We start from the raw sequence: 17,569 nt of genomic DNA on the forward strand, positions 1-17,569 counted from the left end.
CTGAATTTTGAGTTCTTATATAAATATATAGGCTCGGATCGAGTTTGCCCCTCCAAGAAATTTTGTTGCCTTTGTTTCAAATCCTAATTTGTAATTTGAGTTAAATTTTGTATTAAAATTAGAATAAATTCTTTGATTGATAATTAAAATTAGAAGTTAGAGAATTGAAAATTAGAAGTCAGTCCATTAGAAACTATTAAGTTGGAGCATTATTTTTTATCTAGTATTGGATTAGCTAATGAATTTGAATCCGATTAGTTATTTAAACCCGATTTGCTATTATTTTGTTCTACTAATGAAAATTATGATTCTTCCTCTTCAGCCGTTAGGAGGATGCAAAATTTGCTCGCATACAGTATAGGCCTAGGCTTCTGCTAAGGGAAGATAGACCAGAGAAAAATCTCAATTGCCGTATTATTTATTAATTGATTCGCCAAATGGCTCTTTTTGAAGAACACAGAGATCATATTGATTTGTTTGAAATAACTATTTGAATTTTGAAAATATAAATAAAGATGTGGTACGTGATTAAAGCACTAAATCAACGGAGCATTTGAACCTCCTCTAATCACAAATAGTCATCATAAAATTCTAAAATAATTATCTGAACTCTAAAAAATATACATTTTTTTAAGGTGGAGGGGTCACTTCTCTCGGCTGGAATGCGCACTTCATTTAACCAAAAGCATGTGGGAACGCTAAAATTTGCGTCTTTTCTGGCACCTAACTCAAATAGTCATTTAAGAGAGCAGTTTTAGTTTCTTGAAGTGCTACTTTGATTCTATATTTCGCGCTGCATGAAGCTAGAACAGTTCTGTTAACATCTTTACCCATCATTTGGACCGTCCAATTAAACATGTAAAGAATTAATCAATTTGATATTCGAGGTGAATAATCACTTGAAAATCCTTTAAAATAAATAAATTAACTTCATTGATAAGTTGATAAAATAAATATTTTTTTTATCTTTAACCTTTATGCAATCTGAAATTATGCGTGTAAAATATAAATCACATGAATTTAAGTTCCAAATTTCATCACGTCAAGTAAATTTACCAACAGATTCTAATCTTTAAGAAAAGATTTTGCAAAATAGTTCGATCTGTTTCCGATTTTGATTAATCCTTACAGATTTGATTTCGTGAGGGAATCTTACTGGGATCATGTTCATTTGATTTTTATATATTATTCTTATCTTGCAACTTAAATAAATAATTACTTAAAGCATCCATGTGGAATCGGATAAGCGTGGGTCCCAAACTTGTTGAATTTTTTTCGTAAATCATAATTAATAAAACGAATTTTACGGAACCAATATGATTGGTTTTTTTTTTTTCAAAAATCATAAAGACCGTGAGAACGTCTCAATTTTTTTTTTTATAAAACCGAATTTTTTTAAATTTTTTTATTTTTTGTATTAAAATATTATAAATGTTGAATATATTTATTTGAAAATAGATGAAATACAATATAGTTTGATTTATTAGAAAGACTGCAATAAATAACCCGGATCAATATTTTTCAAGTCGGATTTTTCGCAGCCGTAAGAAAAATTAATATATTTCTTTATGTGTTATTAGAAAAAAATAAAAATGCTTAGATTCTGAGTTATTGATTCCGGTTCAAAAGTCACTTCTAAGTAATCCAGAAAATATTGTGATCCTTCTAGGACATTTAATTTATAAAAAGTTATATTTATTTTGAGAATTCTTTTTGAATAACAATCATTAAATAACTTAAAAGTTTTTGTTTTTTTCAAAAATAGATACAACTTTTCATAAATTAAATGTACTAGAAGGATCACAATATTTTTTGGATTATCTAGAAGTGACTTTTGGACCGAGATCAATAACTCAGAATCTAAGCATTTTTATTTTTTTTCTAATAACAAATACAGAAATATATTAATTTTTCTTACAGCCGCAAAAAACCTGACCTGAAAAATATTGATCCGGGTTATTTATTGCAGTCTTTCTAATAAATCAAATTATATTTTATTTCATCTATTTTCAAAGAAATATATTCAACATTTCTAATATTTTAATATAAAAAAAAGTTTTAAAAAATTCTGTTTTATAAAAAAAAAAAAAAAAAATTTTGAGACCGTGGGACTCCACGATCCTTATAGTTTTTGAAAAAAAAAAATCAATCATATTGGGTCCGTAAAATTCGTTTTATTAATTATGATTTATGAAAAAAATTCAAACTTGTTGCCAATATGCCAGGTACCTCATTCCACAAGTTCAAGAAATCTCGAATCAACAGGATAGCGATCCACTTGTCATCTGTGAAATAAATTTTAATTTTAGAAATATAAAAGAGAAATTAATTACTTCCATAAAATAGACCTTTTGGACATAGGCAAAAGGATCGAATCATTAGTCCGCAATTTACATATCAATAATCGCACAACTTAAAAAATTAAAGAAACAAATCAATGATTTGGTTCATTTAATTTCTATGAAATTGGAGAAATCTGATCTCGACGTGCTCTATAGGGACATAATTAATGATTCGATATCTCTAGTATCTTGCTTTTTGTGATATGGTTCCCAACAATTTATGAAAATTATTGATTTAATTCCTATAAATACTTGAACGGAGTTAACAGTTTACTAGTCGAACTGATGATTCAACCTGTTCAATTGCTGATTGACATATATGAGATATGAAAATTATTATAAAATAATCATATATTTTATATAGTATTTGTTTCATACATACATATTAAATAATATATAAAAAAGTATTTATAAATATATTTCAAATTTTAACATTCAAATAAAGTAATAATACTGATTTTATTAAAAAAGATTGAATGTTTTTAAGGTGGATAAAGCTTCTATTTTTTTTTATAATTTGTAAAAATAATAAATTATATCTTAATAAAAATATAAAACTCTAACAAAAATAATGAAAATTAGAATAAAAATAAAATAGCGATCATTATTATTTTGAAGAGAATTAAACACAAAAATATATATAGTTTGATTTAAGCATAGCTTGCCTTCTTGAGATCGTTATAGTCATATATATACATAATTTGTTCTCTTAAAATATCTAATATTTTGAGGACTTATGTGTACATTTTATAGAATAAAATAAATTCTAGTATGGCATCTACTTTACTCACTTTAGATGTGATGGTGTACAGATGTGAGATGCTAGCCAATACAATTTCTTCTCTCTCATATTTAATGTAAGAAAAAAGTTGTACAGAAATAAACTAGCATAAAAATCGGGGTTTTAAAACCGAGCTTCACGTTTTTTTTTTTTTTTTTTTTTTTTATCAAAAACCAGCCCATTAAACTGACTTCTAACGGTTCAATGATAGAAGCGTTCTCTTAATCGAACCAAATCGGAAAGGGCTCCGGTTCCGGTTTAATCCGGTTCAACCGACTGGTCCGGTCCGGTTCTAATAATATTGGATTCAACCTTTGGTTCCGTTCCTTGGTTCCTCTCATGCGATGAAAAAAAAAGTTTTATTTATTTACTCTTGAATAATTTAATTTTTATATTTCTAAAAATTGAAAAATTTAGAAGCTGTCGCTATTCATTTTATTTTTTGCCTCTCTAACCTTTTCGTAAATCCCTTGAGAATTTCTTTTTATTTGCGGATAGGAAAATGAACATATTCCTTACATTTGCATCTGACGCAAGATTTATTCCGGATATTGGCAAATAATATTCAACCAATGAAAAGACATTTGATTGTTAAAAAGGTGGAAAAAAATCCTTAATAGAATATTTGCTTTTCAGATTTTTGTGAGGTTGATACGCTATATCCGAATCAAATAAATATAGGTTATTTTGATTGAGCTGCGACAGATACTAAAATATAATATTTAGCTACATTTTATTAAATTAATCTTCACCTCCGGGCTTATTACCAAAATAAAAATAAATAAATAGATACACAAAGAAGATATATATTCTCAGTTTTAATGCTGTTTCAGACATAAAAACCAACGGATCAGTTAAAAATATAAATCCTGGTTAAGTTTAAGAGGAATTCGTAAATTGATGTAACGTGTTATTTTTAGAAAAAATTACTTAGAACTAAATAAGATAGCATTCGGATTGACGCATGTCATGCATCGCATCGCAGTGCAACCCGGCACAATTCATCTCTGAAAAAACATTTGGTACTAATTTGTGCTTAGTTGTATACTTTTCTTAAATGTTTCGGATAGATATTTGCAAACTATTATGCGTTAATTGACAGATGAGAACATGAAATTTATATGAGCGAAGTTTTTTCGAGTTTTTACTCATCAAAATAATTTTGTGAATTTAAATAATTTTCGAGTTTTAACTCATCAAAAATTTTCATAACAAATTTAAATAATGTATTCCAGGACGGAACTAGAAAATTAAGATAGGTGTTGCACTTAGGGGCACCTTTAATTGCTCAAAAACTGAAATTAAATTGCAATTGAAAGTAAAGAGATGAGTTTAGAGAAATTTGACACGCGGGGTGATAACGGAGTTCGGCAAAACAAAGGCCTACGTCTCCGGGGCTTCGCAACCTTGTGAGGTGCGCCTTCCTATTACCCAATACGAAAGGATTACAACTTGTGAACCGTTGAGCCCTTACACACCAAGCGGGAAATCAAACGGCCAACTCAAAAAGATGAGAACAAGGTCTCGATTGTCTAGGAACACAAGAGAAATACTCAATAGATCACTCTAACCTAATCTATATCAAGATTAGTGAAGTAGGTTTGAGGTTGCTTGAGAGATTTTGAAGTTTTAGGCTCTCACAACAATGGAGTATGCTAAGCTCTCAGAAAATCACTTTTGAATTAATTAGGGTCGGCTGAGGTGGTTTGAAAAGTGATCCCCTCAGTCTATTTATAGTGGCAGCTCAAAAATGAGCTGTTTGATATAAAACGTTACCAACGTTTTGTAAAACGTTACCAACGTTTTATTCAAATGAGCTGTTTGATATAAAACGTTACCAACGTTTTGTAAAACGTTACTAACGTTTTATTCAAATGCGTTTTAGGGTTTTAATTCTCTGACAGCTTAGTAAAACGTTACATAACGTTTTATAATCGTTACAACGTTTCCAAAACGTTATAACGATTTATAAACGTTACAACGTTTATAGTTTGTACTGAACAGCAGTTCTTCAGTTGTTCTGTATCTGTTAAACGTTACAACGTTTGTGAACCGTTATAACGTTTTTGAACCGTTATAACATTTTTAAAACGTTACAACGGTTGTATAATCGTTATAACGTTATAACTTGAACTGAACAGCAGTTCTTCAGTTGTTCTGTATCTGTTAAACGTTACAACGTTTGTGAACCGTTATAACGTTTGTAAAAACGTTACAACGGTTGTATAATCGTTATAACGTTATAACTTGATTCTTTTGAAGCTTCTGATCATTATAAAACGTTACCAACGTTTTGAAAACGTTCATAACGTTTTATCTCAATTTAATCAACCTCATATATACTTTACCAAGCTTTTGATTTTACAATTAGTATTCTTGATAAAAGTCTTCCTGATTTCTTCAGTCCAAGCATATTATACAGCAGTTCTTACTCTTCTTGGACCTACATATTCTCAAAAATAGAAGAAATCGTAAAATTCAATAATTGTATGTTTTTGCAAATTAGTCAAATAGACGTAAAAGATTATTGTACGAACAACAATAGGGCAAGGAGATTAGAAGGCTAGATGAAAGCTATTGTGTAATTTTATTTTATGAGGGGGTTAATAGTAATATTTTTTTATAAAGAATAAAAAATTGAAGGACAAAAATGATATATTTTTTTTAATTTATAGAAGTGACTTAGCCCCTTTCATTTGTGCTTAGTTGCGCCATAATGTATTCTTACATAATAAGTGATGCATTCATGTGCCGAATTTGTAAATATTGTAGTTTGTTTAGTATAAAATCAAGTCGAAAAAAGATTAAAAGAAAAGGCTAAACACGTTAATAAAATTACTTAAAAATTAACAAATTTATAATGTAAATACATCACCATAAATATCTCGATTTGAGTCATTTGAATTCGTTGTTGAAAGTTGATTCAAAATTATTTGACAACTTGAGGTCTCAGACAATAATTCTCAAATAAATTCAATATGTTGAAATTTAAAAAAAAAAATTCCAGTACTACTATTAGACATATAGGGGCCGTTTGGCAACAAAGGATTAAGCCTCCTTAAGACTTAATCTGCTTCCTTTTAGCTTTCTTAGCCGCTTAATCCTACCAAACATCAGTTCTTTAGCGTGAATTAAGAACATCTCCTTTAGCTTCCTTTTGCCCGGATCTTAATCCTCTGCTCGGACTTTAAGACACCCATACCCCCTTTAGCTTTCTTAGCAAAATTCACGGATTAAGACAACCGAACATCGGTTCCTTAGTGCTCCTTAAGCTCTTAATCCTTTGTTGCTAAACGACCCCATAGATTGCCGAAATAATAAGTCTAATATATTTTAAAAATGATTTAATAATGCATACATTAAGAACATAATCTGTCAAATTAATTATGTTCTGATTAGTCGTAAGTCATAACATTAGACAGTGATCTCTTATACCGGGGCTTCTGATGTATTAACGATGTATGCATAATATTTTTAAGTCTCACATGTGTGCACATGAAATTGGGAAAATTTTACAAAGTACCATTTTTTTTCAAAATATAGAACAAAATATTCTCCTTCCAAAATTCTTAACAAAATGTGTTAGTTTGTAATAATCTAGAAGTCAATAATACGATAAATTAATCATAAAGCTTTGTTCATGAATTGAATGTTTATTTATATATCATTTTGTTGCCTTGAGTATTATTGAAATTATGGATCATTTCGAGTTCATGACTGAAATTGTGAAACTCCATAATATAGATAATATATACTCTTAAAAGTCACCGACCAAGGTAATTAGCAGGAACACTAATTACCGCGATAAGGTTAGCATGTGGATTAAAAGATGGTTAAGTTTTACAAACCACCGGACACGAGATGTCATTTTAATCACATGGATACATGTTCTAGGAACATGGTATTTGACAGACCCCGAATGAAACATTAAATAGAATTGTGTTCGTGTCATTTATGTTTTCATTCAGTGTCAAAGTTCTACAGTATGAGGTATTTATCGTTCCCACTAAGAAATATATATGAGTAAGTGTTATCTAACGCTGTCCGTAAAAAGCAGCCATAACGGTAGCATTTCCATATATATAACTTAGCTGAGGGAGTGATAGTCTGCCAAGAATACTATTTGTCCCTCGTATCTCTATACGAGCTATAGCATCACTGGGCCCCTTGATAGAGTTAGATTATCTGCATGCGGTATAATTACAAGAGTAATTATATTTGATAATCTACTCAAGATCAATAAAAGATACAGTTACCAAGGATGACACACATCTACCTTGAAACTGATCTGATAGCTATGAGACAGAAGAACTGACACAAGTAAATTGTTTACTGGATCGTGATATTGTACAGTACAGCATCATCTGTGTAATTGGATGGTCATGATGTGTTGCCAGACGCCACCCATGATTAGAGAAGTTAAAACAGTTTTAATTCTGTTTACCAACATAACACAGATCCTATTGGGTCACACCATATAGGAGCTACTCGGAGAATCTTACTGATTAATTATAAATTGATTATAATTAATATTAAGATGGTTATAATTAATTATACATGATATAATTAAATTATAAATGTCATTTAGAATGACAAGCAGAAACAACGGTTAATTTATAAACGTACACATTACGTTGTATAAAAGTTACCGAACAACAACCGAAAAGAAATATAATTGTATATGACAATTATATATATTTGATTTGGATTTTAATTTGTTAATTATGGGTTTGAATTATGGATTTAAAAGCCCAAAATAATCAAAGCCTTAATTAAAATTAAAAGCCCAAAAGTCAAAGCCCAACACTATTCATGCCTTAATGGACCAAGGGTAAAATGGTCTTTTTTACCTTGGTGCCGACTTCCCATGTGTTGACATGTGTCATGTGAGGTGGCAAGGGTATTTTGGTCATTTCACATGATAAAAGGATGAGGTGTCAAGGGCTTTTGGTAAATAGATTTGTTTTGAGGGGTATTTCGGTCTTTTGCGAACCTCCTCAAAATTCTATAAATAGAGGGGTAGGGGTAGAGAGAAAGACTCACTAATTCACGTGTTAATCTGATTACTTCGTTAATCAGTTTTTCTCTCTTCCTTGATTTCGGTTATTTCAAGATTAGGAAATAGTATATTTTGTGTAATCCTGCGGTTTAGCTTTTAAGCAAAACCGAGTTACTTCGGGACACAAATATATTTATTTCATCATTTTCTCGGTGAATAGTGTTTCTACAGAATTCCGCGGTTTACGGTATTTCTGGCAGAAGAAATAAATCGCTCTCCGGTTAGTCCTGGTGGATAACCAATAGAGGTATCACACGTGTGATACTGCGAGTCGATTCCATCCCTGGTGAGGCTCTACTCGCTCGGTCTGCATTCCAACTGAGATTTGGAATCAAGGTATAAATTGTTATATTAATCTATTTAATTTGTAAATAGATTTAATGCTTTAGGAAATCAATTATGGAGTAGATCTGTAAATGAATTAAATGAGGTTTTGATGCCAAAGGAATACTGAAGGTGGACCGCCTTGGAAGGTTTCCTGACATACCTCGTTTAATTTTTAGCTTAACTTAACCGTAAAATTTTTGTTTTACACACTTCCGCTGTTAAGCTAAACTAATGGGTTTGAACCGTTCCACAAAACCCAACAAAATGCCCTTGTGAACCCCACATGTTCCCTCTCTTTCCCTTCCTCTTCCTTCTCCCTATTAACTCTCATCTATTCTTTGCTTATGTAAAATATACAATTGTGATTTTATTTATGTTTTGAATAACTTTTAATTTTTATGTGTATAAATGATTTAGAATAAAAAAAATTAAGTGTGAAATTTTATTTGCTAAATTCAGAAAGTATTGTATTAGTGTATATGAAGAATATTTTTTTTTTCTATTTGAAGAATATATATAGGTCTTTTTAAAAGTTATTATAAGACATGGTATTAACTTATTTTATAAAATCTAACATATAAATATTTTTGACATACGACGTTGTATCTAGTTTATTCGGTATAAAATTTCACATTTCTGATTTTCAAAATTATAAGAATTTTATCAATCACATGTTAAGAATAATTTAGTGAGATATTTATGCTTTAATAAAAATATACTTATTATGTATACGGCATAATCTTAAGAAATTAAGAATATAAATAACCAATGCAATAAATAATGTCAGTAGCTTTGAATCAGTTACAATGTAAGTAATACTACTCATCAGTAAATACATTATAGTGAAAAATTAAAAACTAAACTTTGCTGAATTTAGTTATTAATCGGACCAGATATGCACTTCAAAAGTGTAAAAAATGTACCCAAACCATCTACACCACTCATTGTTATAGTATTTGAGCTCAATATTTTTTGCAATGGTTATTTATTTCTTAATTTTTTAAGATTATGTCATATACGTAATTAGTATTTTTTTTTATTGAAACATAAATATCTCACTAAATTATTCTTAACATGTGATTGATAAAATTCTTATAATTGTGAAAACCATAAATATGAAATTTTATACCGAATAAACTAGATAAAATATCGTATGTTAAAAATATTTATATGTTAGATTTTATAAAATAAGTTAATACCATGTCTTATAATAATTTTTTAAAAGACTCATATGTTGGAAATATTCTACATATACACTGATTTTAGCAAATAAAATTTCACACTTAATTTTTTATTCTAAATTATTTATACACACAAAAAAATAAAAATTATTCGAAACTTAAATAAAATTACAATTGTATATTTTACATAAACAAATAATAGATGAGAATAAATAGGAAGAAGAAAGAGGGAGGGAAAGAGAGAAAATAAGTGGGATTTACAAGAATATTTTGTTAAGAATTTTGAAAGGAGAATATTTTGTTCTATTTTTTGCAAAGAAATAACACTTTGTAAATTTCCCCAATGAAATTGCTACCGAGTACGGAGGAATAACATTATAGTGGCACTTAAATTCTGACATGTCAATTTCGGATATATTCACTTGCAGGAACCCGAATCTTAACACCGTATCCTTCTCATTGTCTTTTTTTTTTTTTCAAAATCATATCTTTCATATCTATATTTTTAATGTTTAAACAATCAATCATAACTATTATATATGTTTATAATGTGAAATGTCCTCGAAAATCAAATTTGAGATATTTTTTTAATATTTTTCATAATAAATCGAAAATCACAATATGTTTTTGATGTGAAAGAGTACTAGAAAATCAAATTTTATATATTTTTAAAAATAAATAGAAAATCACTGTTTTTGGATGATCCTGAATTTCAAATAAAATAATTTTCTACATATCTAAAACATAATATATTTTTAAAAATATATAAAATTTAATCTCAAAATACATTATTATTTAGATATTATGTTTAACTCTGCTGGAACTTTAAAAACAAAAATATGAATCTATAGCACTGATTGATCCGTAATATACATATTAATTACCATAGCCTCATTCCTAATTTAAATATTGTAATGCAATTAATTGAAATTATATCTGTATAATTGGCACGCTATTAATTCTAAATCCATAGAAGTGATGTCGGCTTTGTTAGAATCTGTCCTTTTAGAACCAAATCTTGGAAGAGAAAGCTGCCGTGGCGCACAATAGAAAAGGGTAAAAAAGATTCCAAATTAGTAAAAGTGTACTAAAGTAGATTTTAATAGAATTGATAAGAGGTCACACTACCACAATCCAAGAGGAATGGTCAAAGAAAGAGGCTGTACCTACTTTTTGCAAAACAAAACAAATGACCCAAATACATGGTTACAGGTCTTCTGTGGTCATTACCTGAGATGTTATCTCTATGACTATTATATAATTTTTTTCTTTTTAAGTTGAGATGGTTGAAATGTTAATTGGTTAGTTCTTAGAAAATGTGTTGTAACAGAAAAAAAATCATTACTATTCTTTCTTTTTTTGGGCATATGTTGCATTAATTGTTTTTTATCCGACATCTTTTGCAAATTTGCAAGAAAAAAAAAAATACTAGACTCTTTTAAGGTTTGGATGGCCATAGAAGATCTTTACTCAAAGGAAAGGCCTTAAATGGAAGGGAAGCTGGTAGATTGGAGTTAGGAATGGAGAAGGTGGGACCCATTTCTCTCATGCTCTAACCTACTCCCAGTCCCAGGTCCTTAGCTACAATTCCAAGTGTATAACCTCATTGGCGTGAATCGTGATTCAATGAATCAGCCAAGTAGCCAACCATGTAATGAACTTCTGACAATTAAAATCTAAACTGTTTTTTCAGTATTAAAGTGTTATTTCACCGCTTAGCGTGTGTTTACCCAAAATGATATTTCAACGATTTGAAGGGATAACCTACAGACTGTACTGATCCTATATTACTACTAGGTAAAATAAATGTATTTTATTGTATATAAAAGGCTGGATCCTGTTGTGTATTGCATAGTAGTGACCGTGACCCAAGAACAGTACGGGGTTTTATTTAATTGCAATTAGCAATTAGTTATACTTGTGTTGTTTCCTTCTTCCTTTTAATTAAATAAAAGAAACTATCTTGCTTGTTTGGTTGACAAGATACTAAGAAATGTTGGTCCCATGGTCTGTAAAGTCAAATATGACCTAGCCTAATGCCAGTACAATTTAACTGAGACCTCTTCCCCTGTTTCAAATCTCTTGTTTTCATGATTTGTTGTATGTAATATTTAAAATTTTAATAATGTTTGTACAATTAAAGTTTTTCATAATGCCAGTACAATTTTAATATGCACGTCGCTGGTCGCTGCATAAGCACGTATTATTACGAAGAATAAATACAACATAACGTTTCTTTAGTTTTACATATAAGTACGTAACGTTTATTATTATGACGAAACTAATATATACAGTTATACACCAATACATGCAATATAGTTTATTTAATTAATAATTTATTTACTTTTAAGAAACTTTTTAACTGACATTTGTTTATTTTTTACATTTATGATATTATGTTAATTACGTGTTCAAGTAATATATTCATTTACTTGTTATATTTTTGGATTAGATTATATCAAATATATTTTTTTTATAATTATTCATTATTCGTACATTACTTTAACGAACAAAAATTTAATACGAATTATACTAATGATAAGAAGATCGAGATAAAATACGGTAAAAATTAATTTTAGACAAATACCAATAACAAAATATCTCCATCTAATAGATTTAAGTTTATAGGTGCGTGAGCCGTCATACTAGTTGAGTAAAAGAATTAATATATTTGTAAGGATTGAATGTTCGCATCAAATTCACAATTTAATACTTATATTATTCAAAATTAACAGTACAATTACAAGATTAACACTTTCACCTCACAATACGTGAGTTGGTTTATCTAAATATACACTCATTCAACCTTAATACCTATACAACCTAATTATTGACACTTCACAATACAAGATTACATTTTAATAATTCCGATGAAACACTTCAATTATCACTACATTTGACTATTATCACATAAGACACCTAATGCATTAACACCTTGCACCTACTCAACTAGCCTTAGAAATGTTCCCAACTGTTAACAACCCCTGAAATTTAATAACCAATTCCACCCCTAGAGGAATTAATATGAACTCGATCAAACTTGACCAAATACATGTGTTATTACTTCATGAACCATCCAGCAATTTGCCAAAAAAGGATAACTTTATTGATATGAAACAGAAGTTTAAAAACTAGAAAAAATGAGCTTTTCTTTTTTTTATAAATTATTGGCATCTTACAAAAAGGCTAAACAAAGGTTTATCTCTGCAACTTTGAATGTCAGCCTCACTCATCAACAATGCACCGCCATAGAATTCTTTAGAATTCACAAACATAGCATAAACAAGAAAACATCCACATATTCAGTTTCAGCAAATTTGACCGAACCGAAAAGAGGAGCACGGCATGTGGCCATTTTTGAGTGAGCAATCAAGGAGGAAATGAACGAAAGCAATCCTCCATGGTTTAATTTACGTCTCGAGTCAGAAAATTCAATTAAAAAAAGCAAATTAAAATTTCCTAATGTCGAGCAGCCCAACTCCTTATTCCATTCTTCGGTTTCGGATGATTATGAAACCGGTTTTGAGGTGCCACTTTGTGTTTGGGTATCTCATTCTCACCGAGCATCTGAACAGTTCTTTGCTTCTTGGCTGCACAACAAATCAAACATCAAAAACCAAGTAAGAGTATAAGACCACCAAATTGCAAAATAAAAAACAGATGCCTACCAACTCAAAAAACTGATAAATTAACATCAGGTGAACATAAAGATTTACCATTTTGGGCTTGTTGGTATCCTTCATGAAGCCGCTTCTTTGCCGCCTCCAGTCTATCGTCGTCAGTGGACTTCAATCTCTATAAAAGATTTCACAGTAATGAGGTCTTCACCAATTAAATCACAGCTTAGACCTCATTCTATCACCAAGAAATAGAACACTTACATCATTCTGAGCAACAGCTGGTGGTCTTCTTTGGGCCTGAGCAGACGGGTTTTGGGTCTGATGAGATGGTCTACCTGGCCCGGACTCCACATTAACAGGTCTGCTCGGTTTGTTCACGATTCCCTCTGACGGCTTCATTTGGGAAGAATAATGCAAACTTGGAGGTCTTGTTTGCTTAATTGTCGGCACAGGTCGTTCCTGCCTCATAACAGGGCCATTGTTCTTTGAGAAAGACCTCTCAGATTCTCTTTTGTTCTTATGTTGAGTTTCACACTTCAAATCTGGCAACCGAAGATTTTAAAATATTAGATAAAACCACGGTATTCAACTAAAAGATGGTTTGAGAGAAACAAAATTTGCTACTTACTTCCATCATCATCCATTCCATCAAAGAACTGCATCAGATGTAAGTGAAAATCACATTAGTCGAAATGAATAAGGAATATCCTTTTGAATAAATGTAAGTGGAGTTACAAGAAGTGTATTTGTACCTCGTCTAATTGGATGGCGGTGGTTTGAGTTGCAAGAAATGCACCTTCATCCAGTGGAGGAGAAGGAAGCCCCTCCTCTTCTTCCTCTGGGGTGTTATATTCATTCTGTTCTTGCTTTTCTGTAATTTAGATTACAGTTATTATAAGAGGGATTAAACATAAACAAAAAACTAGTTCATAAAGGAGAATCCAGATGTTTGAGATTTTAAATTTCGTACCAGGAACTAGAGCAGTTGATCCAACCCATTCATCTACTAGCTCTTTCCAGCCTCTGTAACCCAGAAAGACCCAATTTAGTCATTTAAAGTTTAAATCCATGTTCTGTATCTCAAACCAAATTAAAATTAAACTTACTCAATAAGTATGCGCACGAGCTGTCTAATTTGCTTTGAATTATGCTTTCTTAAGCCGTTCACCGCCTTACCAATTTCTGTGGCCTTAAAAAGTTAATTAAAATCACATGTTAGAATAATATTAGTGAAAAAAAAATATTAACTTGAAAAATGGAAGTATTGTAATTGAACAATATCTATAAAATAATTTAACTTCCAACCTGCAAGGTAGTAACAGAGAGCTCCATGAGTTGCAACCTCCTCAGTGACTCGAACAATGTATTCTCCGACTGCGGTAATCAACAATTTCTCGAGTTAAAAAAATTGAAATCGAAAAAGTATCAATCTTGTAGCCAATTTAATTTCACAAAACTATACTGAAAAGTGCAACTTCAAATTGTAAAACACACTGCTACATAGTCCAGTGCATTTCATGAAACGAGCAATGAGTTCTGTATAAACATCAGACTACTGTACATGCAACTGTCCCGGGCAGAGAAAGTGAAACAAGAATTTTCCCAAAAAAAATCCTTATTTTGAAAATTTTCCAGAAAAAGAAATAAACAAGTAAATCTACATCAAAAATAGCTAGTCTAGCAGATGTAGCTTTGCTTTTGATCCCTGCATTTTTACTATTTTCATCTTAGGAGAATACTTCGGCAACTAAGAGTTGAATCAACTAAAATAATTCATCACGATCACTTGGCTGACAACACTTCTGATCAAAAGAAACGATTTTCCCCAGATGAAAGAATCCAGTAAAAAAAGAAACAAAATAACAACAAAAAATAATTGAAAATTAGCATACCTGCTCTTCCTTCTTGTGCAAAATCTCCTTTATCCTCAGAACCTCCCCATAAGTCTCGTTATCTCTCTCGATCTCCTCAGTGATTGCTTCTACCTCGTCGTAGCTACAATTGCTGCCACCACTCCCACTCACCACCATTCTTCCTATGTCTTCGGGTCCCTCTTTGTCCTTCTCACGGTTATCTCGTTCGTGTTTCACACTTCCAGCTTCCTCCAATTGCTGGTTACACCGTTCGATGCAGCTGAAACACCTTGGGATCGCCAACGTGTATATTTTCTCCACGATCCGATCCCGCCTCGATCTCAGCTCCTGTGGGCAGTCGTTCGCAGCTACCAAGATCGCGTTTTCAATTACATCGAATATACTCCCATTCGCACCGTGGAAAAACTCGGTCCAGTACTCCAAGTTCGTTGCCGGGTTCTTGCTCGCCGCCATGGCGGATGGCCGGAGTTGGTGGATCGATTTTAGTGTTGATACGATTATAGTTGGATTTAATTTTTCGTCGATTTTAATTGGTTTTTGTTTGATCTGGATTGTGAGGTGTGAATTGGGAGAATTAGGTTTGTGGCGTAGCCTGGTGGAAGGCAAGGGAAGGGAAAAAGAAACGTCCGATAAAAGGAAAGAAAGAGGAGAAGCGAGAAAAACGGATTACGCTGGATGGAGACCAGAGGTGAGGTGGGATAACATTTTTACGCTGCTTTTTCATAAACACCCCTCTCAGGGTTTTATTTCCTTTCTTTCCTCTTTTACACTTTACCCCATTCTGGCTGTTTATTTCTGGTTGAAAAACTAAATTTAGTTGTTGAGCAAAAATATTACACATAGTGATTAGTGTTTTGAAAATTAATATTTTTTACTGTAATTTTAGTAATTTTAATTGACAAATGAACTGTAAATATGCTAATTGTAAAATTCCTCATGGAATTTAGTTTGTTTAAAATCTCTAATTATGGCAACCACTTGAAAACATTTTTGTTTGTTTGGTTAATCTATGATAGCGTAAGGTTTTTGTTAATCTAAATTTAGATACAACAAACATATGCATCTCAACGTATTTTATAATACTAATACGGTACATTCCTCATTTGAAAAATGTTTTAATACGGTTTGAGTTGTAATTGTATTTTCTTAAAGTCATGTATTAAACTATTGAACTCTTAATCAAGAATTTTTGTATAGCTTAGGAGATGCTCAGTCACTTCTTTTATTTCAAATTTTTTAATTATGTACATTATAATTTAATTGATTTTTTTTAATTTTTATATAGTTTAACTTCCCACGTAAATTATCATATGTATACTCGTATCATAATGATTATTGCTAAGTTGTTTTTGTGAGAACTTGGGTTCAAGTTCAAGCCATAAATTTCAATTTTAGTTCCCATCTAAATTTCTAGTTTAGCTCCTTCTCTAGACTCACAAGTATGTTGAAGTTTGAAACATTTCCAATATACAAATCAAAATTAAAAAAAAAAACTTGTGTGGTGCCAACAATAATAATTATAGAAACAATTTAATTTTGAAATCAAGTATTTTTATGATTAATGGAATACATGTATGTTATTTAAACAAGCGAAATATCTATTGAATCATAAAATAAAATCCATTAAATTCACTAATTAAAAAAATAATGTAGTAAATGGTATAATATGTAAATAAAAGATTTGCATTTACCGAATTTCTTTACAAATATATAAAGTTTAAAGTTTCTCCACATTAACCGTATTTATCAAGTTAGATTTGAATTTTAAAATAATTTTACGTTGGTTCTTACTTTTTAACCTTTTGTTATTTTGGCGTGGTTTTATCCACTTCTTATCCTAAACTTTTTTTTGTTCACGTCAAAAGTATTATACTTCTGTCAACTCAATTGGTCCAACATACACCAATGTAGTTGTACTAATCAAACAGAAGTTTCATAAATTACTACGCTACCGTAATGCATAAAAAGAATCATAAATTATTACGTTAACATAGAGCGAACAAAAATTCCACAAATTATCACACATTCTCGTAATATTAACTTCTTTACTCTAACCAAACAAAATAAACATCTCATCCCTGATCTTAAACGACAAATGCAAATAAAATTAGTTCAAGGGTATTCCCGTTAAATTAATTCTATATAAATAACTAGATAAATCCAAGGGCCAAGCCAACCCGTTACCCGGGTCCCCAGTAGAAATAATAAATAAATTAGTCATTTCCTTTATCGCACCCAAAGTAATTAATTAACAAATGTCGGGGTGACTATTCTTATAGGATTATGAGCAAACTACGAACCAATGAAAGGGGAGAGGGACCGCGACGCGGTAGTGCGGGAGAGAGAGAAGAGGGTAATTTTTTTAATGGTTGGACTCGGTCTACC

The 17,569-nt window shown here is 30.7% G+C and overlaps 1 protein-coding gene across 1 annotated transcript; it reads right to left on the reverse strand.

The window, feature by feature from the left end:
* Window positions 1–12,813: 12,813 nt before the first annotated feature.
* LOC144567149 (Transcription elongation factor (TFIIS) family protein) lies at window positions 12,814–15,858 on the reverse strand. The gene is made up of 9 exons (XM_078317207.1): window positions 15,203–15,858; window positions 14,616–14,684; window positions 14,417–14,499; window positions 14,281–14,333; window positions 14,063–14,181; window positions 13,939–13,966; window positions 13,572–13,852; window positions 13,407–13,485; window positions 12,814–13,280 (listed from the first exon to the last, which is right to left on the reverse strand). Exons 1-9 carry the CDS (start codon window positions 15,635–15,637, stop codon window positions 13,150–13,152), a joined length of 1,278 nt encoding a protein of 425 aa, XP_078173333.1. The 5' UTR covers window positions 15,638–15,858; the 3' UTR covers window positions 12,814–13,149.
* Between the last annotated feature and the right edge of the window lie 1,711 nt (window positions 15,859–17,569).

The sequence above is a fragment of the Carex rostrata genome, chromosome 16 (assembly GCF_964058835.1).
Source record: "Carex rostrata chromosome 16, lpCarRost1.2, whole genome shotgun sequence".
Classification (NCBI taxonomy): Eukaryota; Viridiplantae; Streptophyta; class Magnoliopsida; order Poales; family Cyperaceae; genus Carex; species Carex rostrata.

Excerpts from the sequence above, each read along its gene's own strand:
- LOC144567149 (XM_078317207.1), bottom strand. The coding sequence starts at position 15,637 with ATGGCGGCGAGCAAGAACCCGGCAACGAACTTGGAGTACTGGACCGAG. Across the intron at positions 14,500-14,615 it reads TCTCTGTTACTACCTTGCAG|GCCACAGAAATTGGTAAGGC; the intron begins GTTGGAAGTTAA and ends TAACTTTTTAAG. Across the intron at positions 13,853-13,938 it reads TGGAATGGATGATGATGGAA|ATTTGAAGTGTGAAACTCAA; the intron begins GTAAGTAGCAAA and ends TTCGGTTGCCAG.